The 27,098-nt window shown below is 54.7% G+C and overlaps 2 protein-coding genes across 6 annotated transcripts; both read right to left on the reverse strand.

The window, feature by feature from the left end:
* Positions 1–1,404: 1,404 nt before the first annotated feature.
* Positions 1,405–3,038, reverse strand: INSL3 (insulin like 3). The gene is made up of 2 exons (XM_059165166.1): positions 2,813–3,038; positions 1,405–1,938 (listed from the first exon to the last, which is right to left on the reverse strand). The coding sequence occupies exons 1-2, from the start codon at positions 3,000–3,002 to the stop codon at positions 1,736–1,738; spliced, it is 393 nt and encodes a 130-aa protein (XP_059021149.1). The 5' UTR covers positions 3,003–3,038; the 3' UTR covers positions 1,405–1,735.
* Positions 3,039–5,267: 2,229 nt separating this feature from the next.
* JAK3 (Janus kinase 3) lies at positions 5,268–23,325 on the reverse strand. 5 transcript variants are annotated; one of them, XM_059160475.1, is made up of 24 exons: positions 23,192–23,325; positions 19,716–19,912; positions 19,142–19,265; positions 18,694–18,805; positions 18,360–18,505; positions 17,644–17,938; positions 16,942–17,064; positions 16,684–16,841; positions 15,900–16,011; positions 15,466–15,652; positions 14,821–14,948; positions 14,471–14,602; positions 13,280–13,364; positions 12,352–12,479; positions 11,498–11,630; positions 11,271–11,422; positions 10,996–11,146; positions 10,164–10,303; positions 9,865–10,054; positions 9,296–9,420; positions 8,851–9,083; positions 8,168–8,285; positions 7,734–7,853; positions 5,268–6,576 (listed from the first exon to the last, which is right to left on the reverse strand). In XM_059160475.1, exons 2-24 carry the CDS (start codon positions 19,897–19,899, stop codon positions 6,469–6,471), a joined length of 3,384 nt encoding a protein of 1,127 aa, XP_059016458.1. In that variant the 5' UTR covers positions 19,900–19,912; positions 23,192–23,325; the 3' UTR covers positions 5,268–6,468. The 5 variants fall into 5 exon arrangements, with proteins under 5 accessions (XP_059016458.1, XP_059016460.1, XP_059016459.1 ...); XM_059160477.1 differs by having other exon boundaries at positions 8,851–9,023; positions 23,192–23,324; XM_059160476.1 differs by having other exon boundaries at positions 19,716–19,908; positions 23,192–23,317.
* Between the last annotated feature and the right edge of the window lie 3,773 nt (positions 23,326–27,098).

The following is a 27,098-nucleotide window of genomic DNA, read 5'->3' on the forward strand; positions in this document are numbered from 1 at the left end:
CCTCCCTGGAACCTTAGAATATGGCTTTATTTAGAAATAGGGTCTTTGCTGGGGTGGCTGGGTGGCTCAGTTGATTAAGCGTCTGACTCTTCATTTCTGCTCAGGTCATGGTCTGGGGTGGTAAGATCAAGCCCTGTGTCAGGCTTGGAGCTCAGTGTGGAGTCTGACTGAAACGACAGGATTGATTTTTAAAAAGATGTAATTTATTTGACAGAGCATGACAGAGGGGAGGGTCAGAGGGAGAAGCGGACTCCCTGCTGAGCAGGGAGCCCAATGTTGGACTCAATCCTGAGACTCCAGGATCATGACCTGAGCTGAAGGCAGTCGCTTAACCCACTGAGTCACCCAGGCTCTCTCGAATAAATAAATCTTTTAAAAAAGGGAAAAAAGCCCTGGGTGGCTCGGTTGGTTAAGCCTCTGCTTTTGGCTCAGATCATGAGCCCAGGGTCCTGGGATCCAGCTCCGCATCAGGCTCCCTGCTCAGTGGGGAGTCGGCTTCTACCCTCTCCTCTCTTGCTATCTCTTTCTCCAATAAATAAATAAAGGATTCAAAAGAAAAGAAAGAAATAGGTACTTTGCAGATACAATTAAGGATTCAGGAGAGATCATTCTGGGTTAGGGTGGGGTGGCCCCAAATCCAATCAGTGTGTTTTGACAAGACGCAGAAATGAACACAGAGAGACACTGGAAAGAAGGCCATGTGAAGACAGAGAGAGCTTGGAGTCCTGCATCTAGAAACCAGGAAAGGCCAAAATTGCCAGCAGCCACCGAAAGCCAGGAGAGAGACCCGACCCCCCCCACCCAGCAGATTCAGAGCCTCAGGGAAGGAAACAACCCTGCCCCACCCTGACTTCCCGCTCTGGTTTCCAGAACTGCTAAGGGGAAGACCATTCCATTTTAGGACTCCCGATGTCTGGTAATTGGTGACCGCAGATGTTAGGAAAATAGTAACATGGGACTGGTTCACATTTCGCCCCGGGAGTCCTAGAATGCAAATTCCATCACAGGGTGAAGGGAGCATGCAAATGAGAAACACGGTCGGAGCTGGATCCGTAAGTGTCCGCTGTGGCTCACTGTGATGTCTGTGTGTCTGTCCACTGTTACGTGGACTTTAAGTGACCTCGAGGCCCCCCCACACACGGGTCTTGACAGACGACCTCAATTCAAATCCTGCACTTGGCCATTCCCTCCCTCTATGACCTTGGCAAAGGAGCTGTCTCCCCCGACCTCAGTTTCCCCACTTTGTATTTCGATGACTCTCAAGTTGCTATCAAGTTGCTGAAAAGGGGTGGTGGGGCCATGGCTGTGGGGGTAGGGATAGGGGAGACGGGTGGGGACAACCCACGCAAAGGGCTGATGCAGCCTTGTCCCTTTTTCTTGAGAAAATGCAAACAGCTGCTTCGGATTCTGCGGGGAGTCTTCTTTATTTACCCCTGGGGAGATGGCAAGGGGAGGGGGGAGACACGGATGCAGGGAGGGGCAGAGGACGTTTGGCTCTGAGTATCTGGCATCTGGGCAAAACCAAGGCTCTTCCAAGCCAGGGTGCAGGTGTCATTTTTCTCACGGTTGGCCCCTCAGAGGAAGGTGGCCTGGGGGAGGTGGGGAGCACAGCAAGGTAATTGTCACCATCCTCCCAGACAGGGCTTTGTGGTGCTGTGTGGCTTCAGGAGCTCGCCGGGCCAGACCCCTCTGGGTCTCTGGATCCTCCGAGGCCACATCGGGGTGGGGGGAGGGTTCAGTGCGGACACAGGGTCAGCAGGTCCCCCCGGGTGCAGCCACTGAGGCAGCAGTGGTAGGCAGGGTTGGTGGCGGCTGCCCGCCTGCGGTGGTGATGGCGAGAGCCCTGGGGCAGGGGCTGTGGCATGAGAACCAGCATGGGGTCCCCTTCGGCCACCAGCCTGTGGAGATGTTGTCCTTCCAGCCACTGAAGCAGCTCACCTGGGGACAAAGCAGAATTCAGCGTGGGCGGGGGAACCTAGAGAACCCCTCCCCAATATATGCACACACGTCCCACCAAGTGACCTGCCGAAAGCTCCTCTTGTGCACAAACAGAAAGTGAGCACCTAATAAATGCCTACTGTCTACTGAGCACAGATAAACTCTCCCATCCCGATGTGTGCACTCTCGACCCACAACCACGCTCAGGTCCCCTGTTGGGCACGTTCCCGCAAGCCCTCTATCACGCAGACGCATAGACACTTCACAAAGCCAGAGACAGAAGGGGTGACATGGGACATGTACATGGGCACATGTGTGCAGGCAGCGGGCTCACACGAACACATGCACACACAGGCACATACCCTCAGAGCCCTTCCCAGCCCTCCCCCATGCGTGCCTTTGCACCTCCAGGGGCACCTGTGTCACAAAGACGTATGCATATAGGACGCATATCTGTGACACACAGGCATACACATCCGTTTTCTACTCTCTGTACCAGGACGGGCGCAGGGCGAGAAGAGTGAGACCTGGCCTCAATTCTCCATTTAAGGGAGTGCCAAAAAACTCAACAATGAAGATCGATCATATCTTAATGAAATTTTTAAAATCAAAATTAATGCAAAAATTCACGAAGATCAAAATACTGAAATCGTAAAGAAAGCACTTTGAAGACTGCCTCGCTCGCCACGCACTGATTTCCTGCCCGGCAGGGGACGCATCCTTCGCGCCCTGGCACGCACAAAAGCGCCACGGGCAAGCGGATGCCTGTAGGTGCATGCAAACCCATCCGCCCGCCCCCGACGCCCACCAGCTCCACGTGCACCTGCCACACCTAGAAATCCCAGAGCGCAGTCCTCGCCCGCCCCTCACTCACGCTCGCCGCCAGCCACCCGCCGCCCGTCTTGGGAGGACCAGCGCGGGCCCCCGCACAGCCGCACCAGCGCGCGCACGAAGTGGTGGCCGCACAGCTTCTCCCGCGCTTCCGGAGCGGGCGCAGTGCCCAGCGCCAGCGCCAGAGCGGTGCCTAGCAGCACCAGAGCCCAGGTGAGTGGGCGGGACTCCATGGCGGCAGGAGGCCCGCCCCAGCGGGGACCCCTTCTTATAGGCATCCAACCCGGCCCAGCTGAGGACCTTGGATGCGGACAAAGCATTCCGCGGAAGACTCGGGGAGAAGGTCAAGGGCGGGGTGAGTGCTGAGTGCAAGTGTAGTGTAAACCCCGCAATGGGGTTTTCTCTCTCTCTTTTTTTTTTTAAAGCAATCTCTAAGCCCCAGGTGGGGCTTGAACTCACGACCGCGAGATCATGTCTTGCATGCTCCAACCACTGAGCCAGGCTTTTTTGTCGTGCCTGACTTAAGCTTTGATGGCTCAGGCATCCTCTTCAAAGGCGGCTTATCTGGAATAAACCTATTTGCCGGCCACCCGGCTAGATAAAGAGCCAGGCGTCCTCGCCGCTCCTGTGTTTGAGAAGTCTGGGCTGGTTTTAAGAACTGGCCCTTGGGACCACTTGTGTTTTTCTCTTCTGGCGCTTTAAATTCCCACTCCTGTGGTTTAGGGTTAGCACTAAGCAATGAGCCCTGGGAACCCCAGGGTCCCATCCTGGACCCCCATAGAAGCAGAGCCCAACCATTGTGAGCCCCTTCACTGTGGCCCCGTGTCTTTTCCCGCCCCTTCACTGTGTGTGTGTGTGGGGGGGGGGTGCCCTGCCCTCTCCAGGTCCTGTCAGAAAGAAACCATTATTTTTTTCAGTTTCCTGACGGTTATTGCAGAAGGGGGAGCAACCATAAGGGCCAGGCCAACCAGACACAGGACACTGGCTGGCTGAGACCTAACCAGTTCAAGCCCCCTCCCCTCAATTCTAATGTTTAAGCCCAACTCCTCATCGTGATGGTGTCTGCCGACCTGTGGGCTCCAGGGGAGCATCACGTAGTGGAAGGAGGGGCTCACAATGGGATTCATGCTCTCTTAGGAAGGGGGTGTGAGAGAACGCGCCCCACACCCCCCTCCACGTGAGCACAGGGCCAGAAGGCAGCCATCGGGCCCCCCGGGAATTCAGACCACCAAGGCCAGGGAAGGGAGCTGCATGCCAACCAGCTCAGAACATTAAATTCACACCGTGTCTGAAATCCACCAATAACGAGTGAGCCAGGGAAACCCAAGCCCCCTCACCAGACCCCAATAAAAGCAAAGCCCCAAGCCCTGAGTTGGCTCCCTGTTCCCACCAATGACCTCAATGTATAGCCCTAGGTCGGCTGTGTAACTCTTGTAAGTAATCTGTACTTTTTTAGCGTTTCCTGATGGGTGGTGCTGAAGGGGATCTTGCAATCATATAAGAACCACAAACAGTGGTTTTAACCTCAACACTGGTTATTGAGAGGCCGACCTGTCTCTCTGCCTGGGCCAGGGCCTTGGATGCCTCCCCCAGGGGAGCACTGGCTCAAGAGTCTTTTCAGCAACAACAGCCACTTTAGAGAGGGGAACTAGGTGACCGGAGAATGGTTCCACACGGTAGTGGTCGGGCAGTCTGAGCCATCTGAGACAAGGGGCAGACAGAATCTTCTTGTCCTTATTCCTGTACCAATGAGGAAACAGCCTCAGAGAGGGATCGCCACGTTTGCCGATGGTCACAGGAGGCTGGGGCTGGGGCCGTTGGCTGGCTCTGTCTCTCCCATATTGGGGTCCCCTTGGACGGGGCAGGGACGGGAGGGCCCAGAAGGCAGCTGGCTGTATTTGCTCATTAGGACTTTGGTTTACCAAGGAGGGAAACTAGAGTGGAGAGAAGGGAGGACACTCCATCCGAGGCAAGGAAGAGCCTGAGCTAAAAATCCTCTTGCTTGAGCCCAGAGCAGCCCCCACCAAAGCAGGTGGCTTTCCCTGCGCTAAGAGAGTAGAGGAGAGGGAGGGAGACAGTCTCTCTCCTGCCCTGTCTCTCCCTCTCAGCCTCTCTTGGTCTTTGTCTTTCTGTTACTCCTCGTATCTGTCCAGCCATCCTGGAAGACACTTGCTTGGCCCCGACTGATGTTGGACCCCTCCCCACAGCCTCCCACCCCAACCTTGCCCTCTGACCCCCCCCCAGAGCAGCCTGTTCCTTCCACCCACCAAGAGCCTGTAATCAGTTCCTTAGGACAGAGCCAAGGCCAGCAGCTGGAGCTGGGGGTGGGTTCTGTCCTCCAGGACCCCAGCCAATGCTCCACCATGTGTCTTCTCCCTCAGCCAGCCCTGAAGCCTCCAACGTGGCCCCCAGGGGATCCCCATCCCCCAGCCCTAGCCACATTCCTGCCCAGCTTAAACACTCCCCAAAATTCCCCATCACCCAAGTCTAGCAACACATTATTCTTTCCACTGAACTTTATTCATTCAAGGAATGCTCCCAGAGTCCCCTTTGTGCCCGACCCAGCCCAGCCCCCTGGGAGCCTCCAGGTCAGAGGAGACAGATCTGGACAGAGACCCCCAGCCTTCCGGTCAGAGGGAAGTACAGGGTGGGTGAGGCGTGGCCGAGTATGCCACAGGGAAGACTGCCTGGAGGTGACAGCTGGGGTTTTGAGAGGTAAATAAGAGTTTTCCAGGGGGGTAAAAGTGGCAGAAAAGATTGCAGGCAGGTGAGGAGTTGGGGATGGGGCGGCTTAACCTCCACCAGATGCCTTCTCACAATCCTCCAGAAGCTGCCTGTGTACAGGAAGAGACCAGGACCATTTATCTGCCCATTGTACAGGAGGTGAAACTGAGACACCCGTAGGGGAGGCAAGGTGCCCACCATCACATAGCAATTAAGTGGCAGAACCATGGGCTCCAACACCTGGGCTCTTGACTTCTGTATTCTAAGCCTCCTCACTCTCACCATGCTGTTCCCTCTGCCAAAAATGCCTTTCCTTTCCTCAGCTGCTGAAAAGCTCCAGTAAGTCTCCAGCGTCATCAACTGCGTGACCCTCCGGTTAGGACAGAAAGGGTCCCAGTGTTCAAGTGGGCAAAGGGAAGGCCCAGGACACTCTGGTACAGTTAGTGTGGACGAGACCCCAGCCTCTCCTCGCCCCTCACAGGATCCCCAAAAGTCACACAGGCTCCCCTTCCCCGGCCCAAAGTGAATTTCCAACCCTGGCAGCTGCGAGGGCGGGAGGGATGAAAAGAAGCGTGTATTTCAAGCGCTGCAAGGTCTTCACTGAGACAGGGAGCTCAGGGCCAAACCCTGTGAGGATAGGCAGATAGGAGGGGCTTAAATTTGGCTCCTGGATTCTGGGGGCGAGGCACACAGCAGGTCCCACCAAGGCATTCATCTTGAATCTTTGCAAGTTCCCGAGGCCATAAGACTACTGCTGCCCCACAAGCCAGGGGTGCCCCTCAAATGCAATGTCATTTGCCCCATGGGGGTCTCTGTGAAGCAGAAAGCCCAGAAAGGGGCAACCTTCTGCCCCAGGTCACACAGCCAGTGCACAAAGACTAGAACCCAGAGGTGTGTGTGCAGGAGATATAAAAATGAAGTGAGTGGGTTTCCTCCTCCAGACAAGCAGGGAAGGCGTGAGTTTCACTCTCTCTGCTACCCCCGGCTCGCACTCCATAGTGCGTCCAGCTGAGGGCCCAAGGCACTGAATGTTGGTCGGTCTTTCGGGCTAGAGGCCCAGCACAGCTTCATGAGCTCATGAACCTGAGGGAGTGGGAGGAGACAACAGGGTCACATATGAGCGGTAGAAAGGACTCCTATTCACAGTTTCAAAATATAAATTAGATTCCATCCCTCCCCTGCTCCAAAGCCTCCCATGGCTCCCTACAGGTCTTAGAACAAAATCTAATGCCCTCCCGTCTCCTTCCATCACTTCCTCTCTTATTCCCTGCAGCCACATCTGCCCACATCTCATTATTTAAGTGTATCAAACTCATTCCCTCCTCAGGGCCTTTGCACATGCTGTGTCCACTGCTGAGAATGCCCTCTCCCAGCTTTTCCCATGGGTAGGCTCCTCCTCCTCCTTCAGGATTACTCCCTCTAAAAGGTCCCCCTGACTACCACCTCACCCCCTCATTTCCTCCTGTTCAACTCTTCCTAGACACCAGTAACCACCAGAATGTTCTTCTTAGCCTCTGCTGGTTACCAGGAGGACAGGGTAGTTTCTGTTCTGTCCCCTGCTGGGTCCCCAGCACCCAGCCCAGAGTGCGGCATACAGTCAGTACTCAATAAATGTTTGTGGTCTGGGCAGGTGAATTTATTTATTGATTGATTTTTAAAGATTTTATTTGAGAGAGAGAGAGAGCACATAGGGGTAGGAGAGAGAGGGAGAGAGAATCTTGGGCAAACTATGCCCCCAGTGCAGAGCCTGACATAGGGCTTGATCTCACCACCCTGAGATCATGACCTGAGCAGAAACCAAGGGTCTGTCGCTTAACTGACTGAGCCACTCAGGTGCCCCTGGGCAGATCAATTTATGAATGACTAACCTCATGTCAGACATTTCCACAGAAGTTGTGAAGATAAACTGTAAGAGTCATTAACATTTACAGACAGTTTGACAGTCAGCTGGACCCGAAGCCGAGCAAGGGAGAGGGGTCAATTTGTCTAAACTTCCGCCACCCCATAAGGCATTGTTATTCCCATTCTGGAGATGGGCAAACTGAGTATCTGAAAATGTTTGCAACTTGGAATACAGTGAGAGAACAGCAAAATAGAAGCCAAAATCCCTTTCAGATTCATGCCCCAGGGTATGCTCTCAATTAAGAGATAACAGCAGGTGGGGGGAAACCCAAATGGACCAGCTGGCTTCCCTAGGAAAATCCAGAGGGGGAAACTGAGGCAGGCCCTCCAGCACTCACCTCACCAGGGCAGGCAGCAGGCGCCGGCAGCCTCTGGCCCTCAGCCAGAAGTTCCAGGAGGCAGCAGAGGGCCGGGACGTCTCTATCACATCCCATCATCCCCATCATCCGCAGGAACTCCTGGGGCCAAGAGGGAGCACCCGTGGTGGGGGAGGTGCCATCCATGAAGGAGGGAGAAGGGGCGGCCAGTGATTGGGGAAGGGGTAGAGGTGGCGGGGCAGGGGGCAGAGTCAGGCGCGGTGGGGAGAGGGGCCATCTGTGATGGAGGGGGAGGGGGCTGTCCGTGGTAGCAGGGGTCAACCTTAGTGAAGAGCGTTCCTCCCCATTATAAAGGGCCTATATAATAGGTGACACTGAGCAAAAAGAGGGACTTCAGCACAAACAGGGCAGGGATGGGCCAGGAAGGTTCTGGCGATCCAGGAGTGGTGACTCACGGCTGAGGGGCTGCAGCTCTTGTTCCCGTAGGTGAAAAGCTCGTACAGGATGACCCCGAAGCTCCAGACGTCCGACTGGCGCGAGAAGATGTTGTCAGAGAGAGACTCTGGGGCGTACCTGGAAGGGGACGAGGAAGTCTTGGGATGCGAAAGCGAGGGAGAGTATGGGAAAAGGAACAACGTTGGGCGGGGGAAGCTGGGGGTCAGCTGTGAGAGGTCAGTCCCAGCCCCAGGGTCAGAGTTTCCCTGCCCGTGGGATGGGATAGTCTCCCACCCCACGGAAGGTCTGGGCAGGGTCAGGGTGGAGCCGTGACTCTAGGGGGCAGGGGCCAGTACTGAGGGGCGGAGCGGGGTGGGACAGGAAGTCGTGGCCCGGGAGGGGCCTGGGCAGCGAGAGGGGCGGGGCCGGGGCGGAACCGGGGCAGTGGGGAGGAGGGGCAGGCCAGGACAGTGGAAGTAGGGGGGCCAGGGTAGTGGGGAAAAGTTGGGGGACCTGGGCGGGGTCAGGAGGGCCGTAGCAGTAGGAGTAGGGGCGGGGCCAGCGACGAGGGGCGGGGCAAGCACGCTTGGGGGAGGAGCCAGGACTGCGAGAAGGCGGGGCCATGGCGGGCCCTAGAAGGTAGGAGGGAGGTATGGGCCGAAGTCGCGGGGAGGAGAGGTGGGCCGGGGCGGGGTCCCCGCACCAGAAGATGGGGCTCTGGCCGGGCTTGTGGACCACGTAGTAGTCTTTGTCGAGCGGCAGCAGCTTGGCGAGGCCGAAGTCGGCGATCTTGACGTGCGTCTCGCTCTCCACCAGGATGTTACGCGCGGCAAGGTCGCGGTGCACATAGCGGCGGGAGCCCAGGTACTCCATGCCCTGCAGGCGAGCGTGAGGGCCACACTCCAGCGCAACCAGCAGGGGCCCAACCTGGCTTACCTGGAATCCAACCCAAACCTGTCCCAAAACCCAAGCCTAACCCTGCCCCAGACCCATCCTGCACTCCAGTCCCGACCTCAGCTCTAACTCAGCTGCTCCTCCAGCCTGACCTGGACCCGAAACTTCCACCTTTAGCCTTCCCCGCGACTCCACGCAGACCCTCGCCCAGACTGGGCCACCTCAGACCCCGGGGCCCCGGGCACGCCTCGCACCTTGCAGATCTGTGAGGCGTAGAGGAGCAGGCGGTTGGCATCGAGGCGCGCGCGGTGCCGCTGTAGGAAGTCCCTCAGGCAGCCGCTGGGCAGGTACTCCATCACCAGCCGCAGGCTCTGGCGGCCTAGGTGATGGGAGGGGAGGCTGGGCGGAGTCACTACAGAGCCCAACTCGGTCCACTGCCCCTCCCTATTCTTCCTCCCGGATCAGAGAACAGCCCTGGGTTCCTCCCAGCCTCAATATTGCTTTCTATAAAATGGGAACAGCAACCCTAACGCTTATCACCAATGGCTCTTGAGTACTTTCTATGATATACATTGATTCATTTAAACCTGATAATGACCCCTTTTTCAGGTGTAGAAATGGACACGCAGAGAGTTTAAATCGCCTGCCCAAGGTCTCCCAGCTGCTAAGGGAGAGAGTGGGAATTCGAACCCGCGGCAATCCAGATCTGGATAAACAAGAGCATCAGTCACGCCCTTCCTGGTGTCCCCAGGCCACCCTAGAATGTCACTGCAGGAGCATGCGGGTGTGGGATTCGAAGAGCACCCGTTTGGGAATGGCTCACCTGGGCCATAGCTGACACCGCGGTACTTGACAATGAAGTCACTGTGGAGGGCTTTGAGGGTCTGGATCTCCCTCTGGAAGTCCTTCTGCTGGTCTGGCCCGCTGTGTTGCAGCTGCTTCACTGCCACTAGGGCGCCTGTGTTGTCGCCCAGCGGGTCATAGCGGCACAGTTCCACGCTGCCAAAGTTGCCCTGGGAGACAGCAGGGCTGGTGTCCATGTGCACGGGGGCTTCCCCACAGCAGGGCTGGTGTCCATGTGCACCAGGGCTTCCCCACCTGCCCCAGCCCTGCCCAGCTCACCTTGCCCAGCTGTGAGATGTACTTGAGGTGTCTCTCCTCGAAAATAGTAGGGTCTTGGTAGGCGTAGAGCTGGGCGCCATTCCATAGCCCATCACGGGGCGTCAAGGCACCAGGTGTGGGGTCTGAGAGGAGCTCATAATCTGTGGGGCACAGGCAGTAAGTGACCGGTACACTGGGCCCTGGGTCCCTTTCCTAAACTGACTTGCTAGGGCACTTTGATCTGCACACTTACCTTCTCTGCCCATTATGGCAGGGCCCCTACAAGCCTCAGGGTACCTTGCAGGGGGCTGGAAAAAGGAGGCCGGCTGAGCAAAGGCAGACCGACCCCTTATGTGTTCTCCAGGCTGTGCAAACTATGTATAGCTTTGGAGACAGAAAGGCATTTCCCAGACTCCACTGAGGTGAAGTGTGGTACATGGTTGAGCTCAGGCTGATGGGGGAGAAAAACTGGCTGCCCTTTCAGGCCTGGCACATGGAAACCTAGCATGGCACCCTCCACAGTCTCTCTCTCTCTCTCTCTCTGCAAGAGGATGTGACAGGGACCTGAGACCATGGGATGGGTGGAGCCAAAAAGGGAGAGGCACCTGTTGATCTGGACACCGTCATAGAATGAAAGGTAAATATCCACCATGGTCAGCCTGGAGCTTGGGGAGGGGGGGTCTGTTTGTTACAGTAGCAGCTGAGGCTCATGCTGACTGATACACTCACCAACCACTCCAACCCTGCCAAGCACACAGGGCCAGCTCTGCATGCAAATTTCACTTTATTTCCCCCCCCTCGGGGCCTCATATGATAGGCCAGCCCTGCCCACCCTGCCTGGCCCAGTGGGCACCTGAAGTGATGAGGCTGTTCAGGTCGCGGATGATGGCACGGAAGGAGGGCCTCTGGCCTGCCTCGTAGACCATGCACTGTTGGATCAGCATGGCGAGCTCCATCCACTTGGGGGCAGGGAGCTGCTGCTGTTCTTTATAAAACTGAAGCTTCTAAGGTTGAGGAGAGGGGCTGATCACTCCCAGTATACCCTCAGGAGCAGTCCCCTTGCCCCCCAGACCAGCCCATCCCCAAGCTGGACCTTAGCCCCCTAGAGGCCAATACAGGTGCTCTGACCTTGGCAGGATCCAGGGTGCTGATGGGTATCGGGATCCCGCTGAACACCTCCCAGACTGTGGCACCAAAACCCCACTTGTCAGCTTCCAAGCCAAGTGTCCGGGGCTCCAGGAGACACTCAGGGGCCACCCATGGGATCCTGTCTGTGAGCACTGGGGAGTGGGGCAGGGGTCAGGGGTCTGCTTCCCAGCCCCACTAGGTCCCTCCGTCCACCCTTCCAGACTTACTCTCCAGGCTTAGCACAGCAGGGCTGACCCCAGGGTCACTAAGCTTGATGAAGGGCAGGTTCCCATCAGCCCCTTCACGAGCAAGGAGCACCTTCCGGGCTGAGACATTGCCATGGGGGAGGCCTTTGTCCTCCTAGGTGGGCCAGGCATAGGGAATGCAAGGGAGGGTTTGCTGAATGAATAGTCTGGCTGGAAAGCCACTACATAGCCTTCAAAGCCTGCCTGTGGCTGCTCAGACCATACTTCTAGACCACTCTCTAGACTACTGGCGGCCTGTCTTGCCTCCTCTGGTTCACCCCCTATGCTGCCCCATGTCTCTCCTCTCAAAGCCACCCAGAGGCTCCCCATTGCCTTTAGGATAAAGTCCAAAGTCCTCAGCCTAGCAGTCAAGGTCCTTTGAGATACTCCTTCACTCTATCTCTGACATTCTCTCTTTCATGCCCTTACCCCAGCCTCCTGGGAGGCACCTTGCTGGAGGCATCCCAGGACGTGCACCCCATCTTCTAAGCTGCAGGCCTGGGTCCAGGCTGTACCCTCAACCTGACACGCCCTCCTCCTTTTCTCCGCTTGATGAGCTCCTAGTCAACCCTCAAGACCCAGCTCCCATGTTCCCTCTTCTGGGAAGCCTTCCCCCTGCCCGGCCTCATGGCCCACTACTCCCCCTGAAATCCACCAATGACCACCTATTCCCTTCTCCCACTCTTATACCTCTAAGCCTATACGTATGCTGTTCCCTCAGTCTAAAATGCCCTCCCTTTGTATCCTTGCCAAACTCCTATGCCTACCACAGAGCCCACTCTCAATTGCCCCTCTATTCTGTGCCCAGAGGATAGAGCAAGCAGAGGAGCACTCACCAGATAGTTGAGGGCATAGGCCAGCTGTTTGATCACCTGCAGCTTCCAGCTGGCTGGCACCAGGTGGCCAGACTTGCGCAGGTAGGTGTCCAGCGCTCCCAGGTGTGCAAATTCCTGCACCATGATACCTGGCAGCAGCAGGGAAGGGCAGGGCTGGGAGGCAGGACTGAATCCGTGCTGAACAGACTCCGCCCCCCCGCCCCACCCCCGGTGGGTTGCGGGTTCCTTACCCTCCTCTCCTCCTCCTCACTTCCTGTATGGGAGCTATTGCCTCCAGATGCCTGGATGGCACTGAACTCTGTCCACATCTCACTTCCAGCCCTTTGCATGTTCTCTCTGGCACATCCCTCCTCCTGTTCCCTAATTCCTAATATCTTTGCCTTCTCTGCTTAGAACTTAGCTTTGCCTATCCAGAATCATTGCCTAACCTCCAAGCTGGGCTGGCGGCCTCTGACCACCCACAGTGCCCTGCGCGGCCCCCGCGCCCACGATCACGATCCCAATCACGATCACGTAGATCACGTATCACCCCGCCCCGCCTGTCACGTTCCACGCTGTGAGTGCAGCTCCTGGCCCCTCCCAGCCCTGCGAGAGGTAGCTACTATACTGATCTGGTGGAACTGGGGCTTGGAGAGGTAACTTGGCCCTTGCAAAGCTGCAGGGTGGGGTGGGGGGAGCGGGGGAGGTACACAGGGAGGTGGGATTGGATCCCAGGCCCATTTGACTTGAGATAATTCTGCGAGGCTGGTTATCTGTGGGAGCCTGGAGCTGGCTGCCCCAGAGTGGCAAATGAAGGACACAGGTAAGAGGGTGAGGGACCCCGGGGGACAGAGGAGCCCAGCCAGGGCGGGCTCTGGATTTGTATGGCTAATGATGTTTTAGCTGGTCTCAGTGGGGAAGGGCGGGTGCAGGGGCGAAAGTTGCTCACTGTCTCCAGCCATGCACACGCCATGGAGCAACACGAGGTGCTGGTATGACACTTGGCTCATCAGACTCGCAGCTTCCAGAAATGACTGGGGAAAGGAGAAGGGATAGAAGGTCCACGGGTTCCTTCCCCTCCAGGGTCAGACCAAGCACCCCAAACTTGCTGCTCACAAATCAGCCTCAGGAGGATGCCTCACCACAAGCCTCCTTTGACCTTGGAGTCCACCACTGGTACACACGGGACTCTGTATCATGGTTTTCTGATGGGCGCTGGAAGTCCCCATGCTAATCTACCTTGGGTCTCTCACACAGAAGTGGGAGACTTGGGGTTCAAGGAGGGCTCAAGCCTTCCCTGGGTGGCCCAACCTGCTGAGGCTTCCATCCATGTCACTCCCCTCTTCTTCTTTGATCACTCCTCTCCAGCCCACTGGCCCATCTTCACTTTTTTTTTTTTTTAAGTTTTATTTATTTAAGTAATCTCTGCACCCAGTGTGGGGCTGGAACTCACAACCCTGAGATTAAGAGTCACGTGCTCTTCCAACTGAGCCAGCCAGATGCCCCCTCCTCACTGTTCTTTAAACATGCCAGACAGAGGGGTGCCTGGGTGGCTCAGTCAGTTAAGCTTTTGCGTTCAACTTGGGTCATGATCCCAGAGTCCTGCGGGGAATCTGCTTCTCCCTCTCTCTCGGTTCCTCCCCCCCAGTTTGTGCGCTGTCTCTCTGTCAAATAAATAAATAAAATCTTAAAAAACAAAAAACAGGGACACCTGGGTGGCTTAGTGGGTTAAAGCCTCTGCCTTCAGCTCAGGTCATGATCCCAGGGTCCTGGGATCGAGCCCCGCATCGGGCTCTCCGCTCAGTGGGGAGCCTGCTTCCTCCTCTCTCTGCCTGCCTCTCTGCCTACTTGTGATCTGTCTGTCAAATAAATAAATAAAAATATTTAAAAAACAAAAACAAAAAACAAACATGCCAGGCACAACCCTGCCGCAGGACCTTTGCACTGGCTATTTCTTCTGTTCAGTGTACTCTTTCTGTTTGCATCTAAATTCCCTGATCCCTCTGTATTTCAAGGTTTGGAGATGCTGCAACTACATTTCTGTTGTGTTAAAGACCCGTGTGTTTTTAACTTTCTTTGAATCCACAACGCTCTCTCCAGCCAGTCCTGACCCCAAAGTCCTGGTCCCCATCACACTCACCTCCATGCAGTTTTTATGCTTGGCATTCATCACTTTGAGCAGCACCTCTGTCTTCCGGGCCTCCCCCTCCACGACCTCATGGCGACAACCCCGGTAAATCTTGGTGAACGATCCATGACCCAGGTTCTCATGCTGGAGGGTGAGGAGGCAACAGGAGAGGCTGGTAAGGGGGCTCCTGGTGGGATCCTGGCCCCCGGTCCTGGCCCCACTTTGCAGATAATGAACAGAGGCACAAGAAGGTTACATCACATGCTTGAAGCCACACAGCACAGATGTAAATGAGATGCAATGCAGACCCAGGGTCTGGATCCCAACTGAGGTCCCCCCACCCATTTCCTAGGGCTGCTTACCCACTCCAGGCTGTCAGCAGGGATCTTGTGAAACGTCATCTGACTCAGCTGGCCTTGGGATTGGGTCTGAAGAGGGGATGATGTGGGTGGGCTACAACCCCTCCGTACCACAATGAGGTTGGACTTTTCTGTGAGGAGGAGGTAGCAGAAGAAAGACGGAGGTCAGAGGTACAAGGTCCCCTAAGGTTTGCTCACTCCCTGCCTCAATTTGGGGTCTCCCCCAGAAGCAGCCAACCCTGAGATGAGGCCCCCAGGGTACGTGGTTTATTTAAGACTACAGGAAGCTCCAGTCCTTGGGGGGGTTGGGGGGTGGGTTCCCTATGAGAAGGCAATGCTGTGGGCAACCTACTCTCAGTCCTACTAGGAATTCTAGAAGACTCTGAAGAACTCACAGCTCACAGTTGTCCCATGCCTGTGGTTTGTCTGAGAGCGAAATTCACCCAGAGGAAGAGGCAAGAGATGGAGAGAGTCTAAGAGACAGGGTCAGCTCTTGGATCCTCGTTGTGCCTGAAGATGGCATCTACGCTACCAGCCCATAAACCACCTGTTCTTTCCTAAACCATCTGGACCCATGGCTTCTGCCACTTGGCACACAAAGCAGGACCCCAGCCTGACTGCTCAGCTCAGGGGAGGGGACAGGCTCACCTTTGGGTTTGGGGGTGCAGCAGAAAGTGAGGCTTAGCGCAACCCCATCCACGTGCAGCCCACCATTCCAGCAGGCTGCCAAGAGCTCTCGAAGACTGCTGTGGGGACGGCCGAGGCCAGCCAGGGAGAAGGTTCCTGTGGGGTCACAGCGGATGAGGCAGCCCTTGTAATCAGGACCCAGGGGGGTCTGCAAAAGAGGAGTGGTCCCTGAGTGCAAGTGGGCAGTACCTTCCACTCACCCCATCTTCCTCAAGCACCACAGGCTCATTCTAATCTCCAAGCCTTCGCATATGCTGTTCCCTCCACTAAGAATGCCTTTAACCTCCCCTTCCTCAAGGAGCAAAGATGAAAGACTCATCTTTCAGGTTTCAGTTCAAATGTCACCTCCTTCAGGAAGCCCTCCCTGCTCACCTGGCTCCTAGTGGTGGACCAACCTGAACACAGACAGTGAGGAGGAAGCAGTCAAAATCCTGGGGACTGCGGCGGAGAATGTAGGAGCCGGGACGTGAGCCCTGGGTCTTGAGTTTGTTGATGGCAAAATCCAGGCTGTGGAGAAAGGCGGGAGGAAAAGACAGAGACAGAGAGATGGAGGCAGAGAAGCCCAAGCTAGACTTGGGTTCTAATCCTGGTCCCTCTGAAGCTCCGGGACCCTGGCCACCTAACATTCCCTGAATCCTTCCTATTTTTAAAATGAGCCAAAAAGGGTATCTGGGTGGCTCATCGTTAGGCAACTGCCTTCAGCTCAGGTCATGATCCCAGGGTCCCAGGATCTAGTCCAGCATCAGACTCCCTGCTCAGCGGGAAGCTTGCTTCTCCCTCTCCTGCTCCCCCTGCTTGTGTTCCCTCTCCAGCTGTGTTTCTCTCTGTCAAATAAATAAATAAAATCTTAAAAAAAAAAAAACACACAAGAATACTTGTTTAAAAGTAAATAAATAAAATAAGCCAAAAATTCAGGGCTCTACTAGAGGATTAAAGAAAAGATCACAGGCAGAACCTGGTGCCATCCACCCCAGTAATCCACTCTGGGGCACTGAGGAATCAAGAGAAAGGGAAGCTGCTGTGCAGGACAGCAAAAGGGAGAGCCTAGTCTCATTGTGCGCCAACCATGAACCAGGCATTGTTCCAGCACATGAGCCCTGTCCAGCGCTCCTGGGGAGGAGAGGACACTGAGACAGTGAGCAAGATTGGAACCGAGTTCCCACGGGGATAGACCCTTACGTGATGGGGCCGTGGCACTGCTCGGCCACTTCTTCCAGCAGCCGTGGCGGCGCAACCTCCTTGCAGAAGAAGTGCCTGGAGTCGGAGATCAGCCGGAAGTAGCCATCGACAAGCGCCACAAAGGACAACGCGGCGGGCAGCCCCGGGAACTCGGCCTCCTGTGTTGATCAGCATCAGTGCCCGCTGCGGCCCCAAGGCGACCGTCCCGCATCCCCGCAGTCGGGGTTAGGCGGGAAAGGAAGATAGTCTAGTACCCACCAGGATCTGGTTGTCCGTCCTGGTGACGGTGACCAGGCGGTGCTCCCCGGCCGGGCCAACACACGGAGCCTGCTTGATGCTGATGTCCACAATTTCTGGAAAGTCGCAGAAGGGCTGGAGGGCCTGGGAACGGGGTTGGGGGGAGGGCTGAAGCTGGAGGTCCCGTCCCCTCGGAGCCCCCAAGTCCGTCTTGGAAGCTTGGACCCCACCAACCCACGGCGTAAACCCTGACCTTCTCGGCCTCTCCCAGCCCCGGTCCCTTCCCACGTCTCCCCTGCCAAACCCCGACCCTTTCTATCAATCCCATCCTTCACAAACCCTCTCCACCCCATCCCCAATGTCTCCCACCCTACCCCTGCTAAACCCCATCTCCTTCAATCGTCCGGTCCCCTCTCGGAACCCGTCCATCGCTTAGCTCCACTCCACCTGCGGGGCTAAGTCCAGCCGGGAGCCCCGCCCCGTCTCAACCCTGACTCCTCCCCCAGCCCAGCTAACCCAGTCCTGAGCCCCCCGCCCAACCACTCTCCTCCGTCCCAAGTCCCGCCCATTTTTAAATTCCCGCCCCCACCCCGCTAGCCCCACCTCTCACTCAACCGGCCCTGGTCCGACTCACAGTCCTCTCCCCTCCACCCCGCCCACTCTCCTGCCCCTCCCTCCTATGCTCCGCCCCCGCCGTTGGCCCTGCCCAGCAGCCGCCCACACCTCCTGTCCTCCCGAACTCCAGGCGATGCCGCTGTCACCAGCCACTCGGAGCAGCCCCTTCGCATCCTCACCACCAGCAGCCCCGGGGAGGTTCACGGGGAAGGTCTCGACCGCCCTGGCCGGGTCGAGCCTCTCCAGGTCCATGATGTACTTGGCCATGAGCGAGTGCCTGTCAGCCTGGCAGGCGGTCACACGGCGAAGGGCCCGGCGCACCGTCCTCCGGATGCGCTTCCGCGTCACGAAGCTCAGGCCCTGAATCAGGTCGCGCAGGTCGGGGGGCAGGCAGACCTTATAGCTACGAGTGGGGTAGCGGGTCCTTACTGTGGAGAGGGATCTCCACAGGTACGGACAGGGACACACACAAACCCAAATTTTAGCCGAAGGGCTGAAGGGTGGCCTCACCTGGGGGGCACGAGGCACACACAGAGACACTCAAGGACATGTCTGGGGGAAGGACCTCAGTGTGGGGATGGCCACTGGGCTCCACCAGACAGACGGACATAGACACACACACACACACACACACAGGCCTTTAGCTGCAGGAGGCAGAGAGAGACTGGAGCGTCAGAGGTTGGTGGGGTCCTGGGTCACATGCACACACTGCAGGCTTGTGTGAGGGGAGCCTCATGGCATTCTGAGCTCTAGGGATGGCCCAGCGGAGTCACGTTTGCTCACTCCCAGCTAGACGCTGGGTATCACAGGCTGGAAACCCTCACCTGACAGTCTTCAGCATCTCCTCAGGTTGCTGAACCTGCTCGCGGGCCATCCGGGCCAGGTCCAGCACCGCCAGGCTGAGACATTCCCCCTGCTCCTTGAGACTGAGGCCCACGGAGAGGCGGCCGCTCACCAGGTCATTTCGATGCTGGGGGCCGGTCATAGCCCAACTGTGAGCCCTGATATTGCACTACAGACTCCCCCCGACCCTTGGGTCGATTCCCAACCCTGGGCTGCCATAGAGAGGGTCAGCCAAGGCCGCCCAAACTTCGAGCCTTGTTATTGCCCTGTGGACGCCCCACCCCCACCCCGGGCTGAGCCCCATGCAGCTTTTACCTGAGCGAAGAGGTGCTCCAGGACTGGTAGGTCAAGGACGGCGCTGGCCAAGTCCTTGCGCAGCCCGAAGCGGTGGCACTTCTCTAGCCCAAACCAGTTGGGGAAGTAAAAGCTAAGCAGAAGGAGAGAAGCCTGGAGTAGGGGTACGGAGCGGTGGAAGAGAGTGCCGAAACCTCACAGAGCCCAGGTTGTGCCATTGCCTTGCTAAGTGACCTTGGGCAAGCAAGGGACACCCTCTGGCCTCAGTTCTTCATCTGGGCCACGAGCAGGATCACAAATTCCCTGGGGGTACCCGCTGGGAAGTGCAGGGAGATGATAAGTTTGTAGGATTACCATTGTATTAAACTCTCCTTGCCCTCAACAAAAGGCATCCCCTCTGGGTAACATTTAACCCATGGCCGTGGGGGTAGGGGTGATGTGCTGGGGGTAGGGGTGATGTGCTTCCTACCGGAGCCTGTAGACCAGGACTTGGGTACTTGAGTCCTCCACGGAGAAGATATGGCTCGGGGGGAACCAGCAGGACAGGTCCTCCGTGGCCAGGGCAAAGAGGGAGTGGTACACAGGCAGGATGCCTGTGGGAATGCCCCATCAGCCCTCCTAGGTCTCCCCATCTTGTCCCTTGCAGGGCTGCCATAATTAGGAGCCGCATGCATCCCTGCAGGGTTCTTTCTCATCATTGGCTCTCGCCCTCAACACACCCCCGCTCACACGCACACTCCATGGCTTCCCATTGCCATCAGCAGAGAATTCACACACAAACTGCTTCCTGGGGCCTCCCGCCCCTCTCCCCAGAGTGCTCCTTCCACACTGTACACCTTATGTCAAGAGATGCCCTCATGCACCTCTGAGTCTTTTCACAGCCTTTCCCTGAGCATCTTCCTCCTTTGCCAAACTCTTATTCATCCCTCAAAGCCCTAGGTCTAAAGCTGACTGACTCCACTTGACAGTTATTCCAGCTCCCAAGCTGGGCCTCCAACAGCTCGACCCCTCCCTTTGGCCCAGCTTTCTAGGGAACCACTCACCACTGGCCTTAGCAGCCCAAACACACAGCTCTTCAGCTGAATGGTCTCCATAGGAGAAGGATAGGCGCTGTGGGGGTCCAGGGCCCCGAGGAGGCAGCAGCACGTGCAGGGCACCTGCCTCTGAAGATGAGAGGCTGCAGGAACGTTGAGGGATCAGGGGTGTCTCCTCACTTGGAGGCGCCATAGGGGTAGCCTGTCTGGACACACAGAAGCAGCCACTCAGTTTTGGCCAGACGGAACAAGACTATGAAGCTTTTAGGGGTGGGGGTGGGGCACAGAGATGCTGCAGGGGAGGTAGGGCTAAAGCTGATTTAAGAGGCAGGAGAAAGGAGCAGAAACACACAGAAAGAGAAAGAGACAGAAAGGGATGCCTGGGTGACTCAGTTAAATATCTTCCTTCAGCTCAGGTCATGGTCTTGGGGTCCTGGGATCCTGAGATCGAGCCCCACGGCAAGCCCCACATCAGGTTTCCTACTCTGTGGGGAGTTTGCTTCTCCCCCTGCCTCTCCCCAGCTCATGGTCTTTCTCAAGCATGCTCTCTCTCAAATAAATAAATAAAATATTTAAAAACAAATGAACAAAGACAGAGATGGAGAAAGAGAGAAATAGAGTAGCTGAGTGTGCAGGATAGGTAAGGAGCCATAACCCCCCCCCGGCAAGACTATGCTGGGGTCTGGAAGATACTCTGCACTCTAATTTGTGTGAATTCTCTCTTTTTTTTTTTCTTTTCTTTTCTTACTTTGGTTGATGCACATAATTTGTGTGTATTCTTGTCAGTCCAGGGCAGAGAGATCCAGCCAATCTGCAGCTTTCCCACCTTAATTACTGCAATGCCCCTGCCCCAGGCAGGCATGAGCAATCAATCACAAGTGTATAGATTTGCTGACCAGGAAGCAGATAGATACTGGTTCCATGGTGGGGGGTGGTGGTTAAGGTGATAGTGGTGGCCCATCACTTCCTGCAGGTCTAGGAGACTCCAGCTCTTCTGGGGCTGGGGCTGGAAGCTTTGGCAGCTGGTGTTATCTATTCTTTGTGACAAGCATCAGATCCAGACTGATGACTGTCGATAGGAGTGACCTCTGTGTCTGTTTTTTGTTTTTTTTAAAGATTTTATTTTTTTTTTAATATTTTATTTATTTATTTGACAGAGAGACATCACAAGTAGATGGAGAGGCAGGCAGAGAGAGAGAGAGAGAGAGAGAGAGGGAAGCGGGCTCCCTGCTGAGCAGAGAGCCCGATGCGGGACTCGATCCCAGGACCCTGAGATCATGACCTGAGCCGAAGGCAGCGGCTTAACCCACTGAGCCACTCAGGCGCCCAGATTTTATTTATTTAGGGCGCCTGGGTGGCTCAGTGGGTTAAGCCGCTGCCTTCGGCTCAGGTCATGATCTCAGGGTCCTGGAATCGAGTCCCGCATTGGGCTCTCTGCTCGGCAGGGAGCCTGCTTCCCTCTCTCTCTCTCTCTGCCTGCCTCTCTGCCTACTTGTGATTTCTCTCTGTCAAATAAATAAATAAAATATTTTTTTTAAAATATTTTATTTATTTATTTGTCAGAGGTAGAGGGGGAGAGAGCGAGTGAGCACAGGCAGACAGAGAGGCAGGCAGAGGCAGAGGGAGAAGCAGGCTCCCTGCTGAGCAAGGAGCCCGATATGGGACTCGATCCCAGGGCGCTGGGATCATGACCTGAGCCGAAGGCAGATGCTTAACCACCTGAGCCACCCAGGCGTCCCTAAATAAATAAAATATTTAAAAAAATAAAATAAAATAAAAAATAAAATAAATTAAAGAAAAGATTTTATTTATTTATTTGACACAGATCACAAGTAGGCAGAGAGGCAGGCAGAGAGAGAGAGGGGAGAAAGCAGGCTCCCTGCTGAGCAGAGAGCCCGATGCGGGACTCGATCCCAGGACCCTGAGATCATGACCTGAGCCAAATGCAGCGGCTTAACCCACTGAGCCACCCAGGCGCCCAGGACTTTTGTGTCTTATCCGCCCACCACCATCACCTTCTCTGTACCCTTTATCACTCCCACTGTTTAAGTCCCTGTAGTATGAAGACCTCCCTGTAATGAGCCCAGGAGGAAATTGCCTCTCACCCTTTATTCCCAGACCTCAGGACCCCTGGTTAGGCAGAGGGAAGGGCTGGGCTTCAAACCCAGCAGGGAAAAGGCAGTAGTAGATGGACAAGATCCACTTATACTGACCTGAATAAAGAAGATGCAAAGAAAATATTGGGTAAAAAACCATGTTCCAGGGGCACCTGGGTGGTTCGGTCGGTTAAGTGTCTGCCTTTGGCTCAGGTCATGATTCTAGGGTCCTGGGATGGAGCCCCAGATCGGTCTCCCTGCTTCTCTCTTTCCTTCTGCCCCTCCCCCCGCTTGTGCTCCAGTGCTCTAACTCTCTCTCCTCCTCACTCACTCTCTCTCAAATAAATAAAAATCTTAAAAACAAAAAAAACCACGTCCCAGAATAATAGTAGGAGGTGGGGGAGGGGACAGCATTAATGAGGTTTTAGCAAACCCGGCCTAAAAGCCTGGAGCTGGGAAGACCCTAGGCTCTGGGTTCAAATCCCAACCCCACCATATTCAAGCTTCGTGACCCTGGCAGGGCTCCCATTGCTGACATGCCATTTTCTCAGCTGTGAGATGCACTCACTGCCCACCTCGCTTGGTTTGCTGAGCTGAGCCCAAGGGGTCAACGTTTTTTATCCTCACTAACTGGCACTGTTCTTGGTGACATGCCCAACGAGCACTTGACCGAAGCCAGCCAAACTGGGAAGGAAGGTCCCTGACACTGTGGTTTAGCAGTTCCTGATGGGGAGGGAGGGCGTGAGGGGCAGGGAGCTTTCCCCTAGGGACACCCCCATGTCACCAGCTCCCAGACAAGGAATTCCCAGTCCCAGGAGCCCTGGGGCCTCTCTCACTCCCTTCAGAGGTTGTCACTGTCCTATTTCTAAGAGTGGACTCAATCATGGTCTTTGCACCTTTATGTAAATGGAATCACAGAGTTTGTGCATTTTGTTTAAAATCAATCTTAAAGATATGTATATATTTTATAACTTGAGGGAAAAAAAAAAAAAGGGGAAAAATCAGAGGTGGTGTTTGGGACACAGAAAGATTTCCCTGACTTAGCACCCAAAGTCCCATAAACCCTACAGTTGGTTGGTCACCCTAGGCTCTGGCCTGGGTCCTAGGAGGGTGAAGGAGGGGAATTGTGCCCCTGGAGGCCGTGAACTCCAGGCCCAAGGTACAGAGATTCATCCAAGTCCACAGAGCTGGGAATCTGAGGTCATTTTATGCAATAAAATCTGAGGCCCGGAGAGAGGAGCACTGTGCCAGAGGCCACCGAGCCCGTCACGCCCAGCTTTTGTCTGTCTGGTATCTTTCCTCAGAGGCCTTGCCTTGTCCCCAGCCACAACCCTTTGCACAGTATCCCCAACCCCCACCCCAGAGCCATGTGGCCCCACCAGCTCTTACCTGGCAGCTGGGAAGCCCGGGCTAAGGACAGGAGGGCAGAGCAGGGCGGCAGCCGGAGGAAAGTCCCACTGGGCTCCTTCCTGTGTGGGCCCCTCAGCTTCCTGAGCTGCTGTCACTTACTGAAAGTTGTGGCCATGTGGGGGATGGGGACGGGGAGGGGAAAGGGCCTGGCCGCAGAGGGGCAGAAAAGTTCCAGAAGCCTCTGCTGGCCGTGGCCCTCCTCAGACAGGGTACTGGAAACCCTGGACCTAAAGGGAGGAGTGACGGCACAGAGAAGGGCCCCGGTCACAGAGGGGTTCCCAGCAGGCTCTGGACTGCTCATTCCCTGGGGGGCCCTGGTAATGCCCCAGCTCCTTGGGCCTCAGCTAACCCATCTGAGGCACATCTGGGTTGGGTATTTAAGCAGAACTAATGTCGCACCCAGGGTAGGGAACAGGGTTAGATCTACCCAGGAAGGAGTCAGGAAAGTTGCCAGGCGAAGGTCAAGTTCGTCAGGTATTTCTCCCACGAGACCCTAGGAGGAATAGCGGGCCCGTTCTGTGCACCATGCCCTATGCCCAGCCTAGAAACAGGCTCACCTCACCTTCTGGTCTGCCAGAGAGACAGTTACTAATTATGGATGACAAGGAAAGGAAGGTGATGGCAGTGGAGGGACCTCCGTGCAGAGGTCATGATGAGCTGAGCTGGGATCTGAAGCAGGAGGAGCAAAGAGCACACCTGGTGGAGGTCACCACAAATGCAAAGGTCCTGAGGTGGACTGAGATGAGCAGTTTGAGCTGAGAGGAGGCAGGAACGGCAGGAAGAGGCAAGAAGTTGGAGGGAATAGAGCCGTGAGCAGGTTGGGTCTGATCACTTTTTTCCACGACCCTGAGGTTGTCCTGAGTGGAGGCAGGCAGCTAGGGCAGCGTCTCCGTGAGAACTGGCCCAGTGTCCTTACCCACAGAAAGTAGAGTTTGGGGGACAGATTTTTTTTTTTTAAGATTTTATTTATTTACTTGACAGAGAAAGACATAGTGAGAGAGGGACCAGAAGCAGGGAAAGTGGGAGAGGGAGAAGCAGGCTTCCCACCGAGTGGGGAGGTTGATGCCAGGCTTGATCCCAGGACCCTGGGATCATGACCTGAGCCAAAGACAGACGCTTAATGACTGAGTCACCCAGGTGCCCCTGGAGGATAGATTTTAGAGAACTCTTTCATCTCGATAATCCCATTACAGGTCCGAAACTTGACTTTGGGACGGGGGGCCTGGGTGGCTCAGTCCGAAGAGCATGTGACTCTCAATCTCCAGGTCATGAGTTTGAGTCCCATATGGGGTGCAGAGATTACTTAAATAAACATCTTTTTTTTTTTTTTTAAGATTTTATTTATTTACTTGAGAGAGAGAGAAAAATAACAAGAGAGAGCGAAAGCATGGTGGATGGAGGTGGAAGGGAGAAGCGGGCTCCCCACTGAGCAGGGAGCCCAACATGGGGCTCGATCCCAGGACCGTGGGATCATGACTTGAGCTGAAGGCAGATACTCAACTGACTGAGCCACCCAGACACCCCTAAATAAATAAATAAACTTAAAATAATAATCATAAACCCAATAATTGTCTCAGGGGCCCTGCAGGCTGCTAGGAGAGGCCCTGAGTTTGGGAGGGCTTCCTGGAGGAAATGGCTTTGATACTGAAATCCAAGGACAAGTGGGATTAGCCAAAGAGTAATCTGGAGGTGTGGGGAGCTCCTGCAGAGGGAACAGCCCAGGCAAAGGCTGGGAGACTGGACCAGAGGACCAGGTCACAGCGTTTCTGAGAAGGGCCGTGTGTTAGGGACCTACTGCTCTGAGACTTGCCTGGAAGCATCGGTGGGGCCTTGTGGGTGGAGGGAGGGTTATGAGTGTAACCTCGGTACAGGCGGAGCCCCAGCAGGCTAGAGGCAGGAAGTCCTGCACAGGGACTTAGAGGTAACATCCTTCTTTTACTTCCTGGGTGACTTCAGCAGAGAAGAATGCAAATGTTACTCCCACCCCTGGCCCCGAGATGGAGGCTCCTGCCCTCCAGGAAAGACCGTGAGTTTCTAGAGGCTGACAACTCCAGTGTGATGGTCACTGTGGCATTTTGAGAATGAGAAGGAAGGGAAGAAGGTAAGGACAAAGGTGACACCCTCAGCCCCAGAGAGGGGTATGTGAAAGCTCCATCAGGAAGTTTCAGGGAAGGGGTCCCTGGGGGGCTCAGTCAGACCTGCCTTTGGCTCAGGTCATGATCCCAGGGCCCTGGGGTCAAGCCCGGCATCAGGGTCCTTTCTTGGCAGAGAGCCTGCTTCTCCCTCTCTATCTCCTGCTCCCCCTCATTGTGCTCTCTCTCTGTCAAATGAATAAACAACATCTTAAAAAAAAAAAAAAAACAAATTGGAAACTTTAGTGATGTAAACATTCCAAATTTTCTGCTGGCAAAAAGCCCATAAATGCAGTCAAAATATAAACAAATGAAACTGGAAACAAATGTGAACTCGTATTATAAATAAAATATCTTCATTATACAAGCACCTCCTGGAAAACAATAAGAAAATGCTAATAACTTAACAGAATATGAACCCAGAAGTCACAAAAAAGGAAATACAAATGGCTCTTAAACCCAGAAAAAGAGGAGTGTCTGGTGGCTCAGTGGGTTGAGTGTCCGACTCTTGGTTTTGGCTCAGGTCATGATCTTAGGGTCCTGGGATCAAGTCCCACGTCAGGCTCCCCGCTCAGTGAGGAGTTTGCATCTCCCTGAGCTTCTCACTCTGCTTGTGCTCCCTCGTGCTCACTCTCTCTCTCTCAAATAAATAATTAAAATATTTAAAAAATAATAAACAGAAAAAGATGCTCACCTCACTCATATTAAGAGAAATGCAAATTCAAAACACAGTGAAGGGGCGCCTGGGTGGCTCAGTTGGTTAAGCATCTGCCTTTGGCTCAGGTCATGATTCCAGGGTTCTGGGATCAAGCCCCACATTCAGCTCTCTGCTCAGTGGGGAGCCTGCTTCTCCCTCTCCCTCTGCTGCTCCCCCTGCTTGTGCTCTCTCTCTCTCAAATAAATAAATAAAATATTTTTTAAAAACCTTTAAAAAAAACACACAGTGAAACCATAGATCATTTCAAGGGATGTAGGAAAGATTTGACCAAATTCAACAACTATTCATAAAAACTTTTAGCAAAGTAGGTGTGAATGGAAATGTCCTCAATCTGGTAAGAAGCATCTACAAGAAAAAACTATAGGTAATATTTTACTTAATGTGAAAGACTGAATTGTTTCCTGCTGTGATTGGAGAGAAGACCAGGATGTCCATTTTCACCACTTCTATTCAACATCCCTCTAGAGGTCATAGTCATTACAATGAGGCTAGAAAAATAAATAAAAGGTAAAAGATTAGAAAGGAGGAAGTTAAACTATTTGCAGATGATATGATTATTTATAATGTAAAAAATCCAAGGGAATCTATGATAACTACTAGAACTAATAAATTTATTTAGCAAGTTCACAAGTTTAAAAGTTAATATACAAAATTCAATTGAATTCTTATATATTACATATGATTTTTTTAAAAGATTTTATTTATTTATTTGACATAGAGAGAGAGATCACAAGTAGGCAGAGAGGCAGTCAGAGAGAGGGGGAAGCAGGCTCCCCGCCGAGCAGAGACCCGGACTCGGGGCTTGATCCCAGGACCCTGGGATCATGACCCGAGCTGAAGGCAGAGGCTTTAACCCACTAAGCCACCCAGGCACCCCACATCTGATTTTTTAAAAATATTTTATTTCTTGGGCGCCTGGGTGGCTCAGTGGGTTAAGCCGCTGCCTTCGGCTCAGGTCATGATCTCAGGGTCCTGGGATCGAGTCCCGCATCGGGCTCTCTGCTCAGCGGGGAGCCTGCTTCCTCCTCTCTCTCTC

The sequence above is a fragment of the Mustela lutreola genome, chromosome 2 (assembly GCF_030435805.1).
Source record: "Mustela lutreola isolate mMusLut2 chromosome 2, mMusLut2.pri, whole genome shotgun sequence".
NCBI lineage: Eukaryota > Metazoa > Chordata > Mammalia > Carnivora > Mustelidae > Mustela > Mustela lutreola.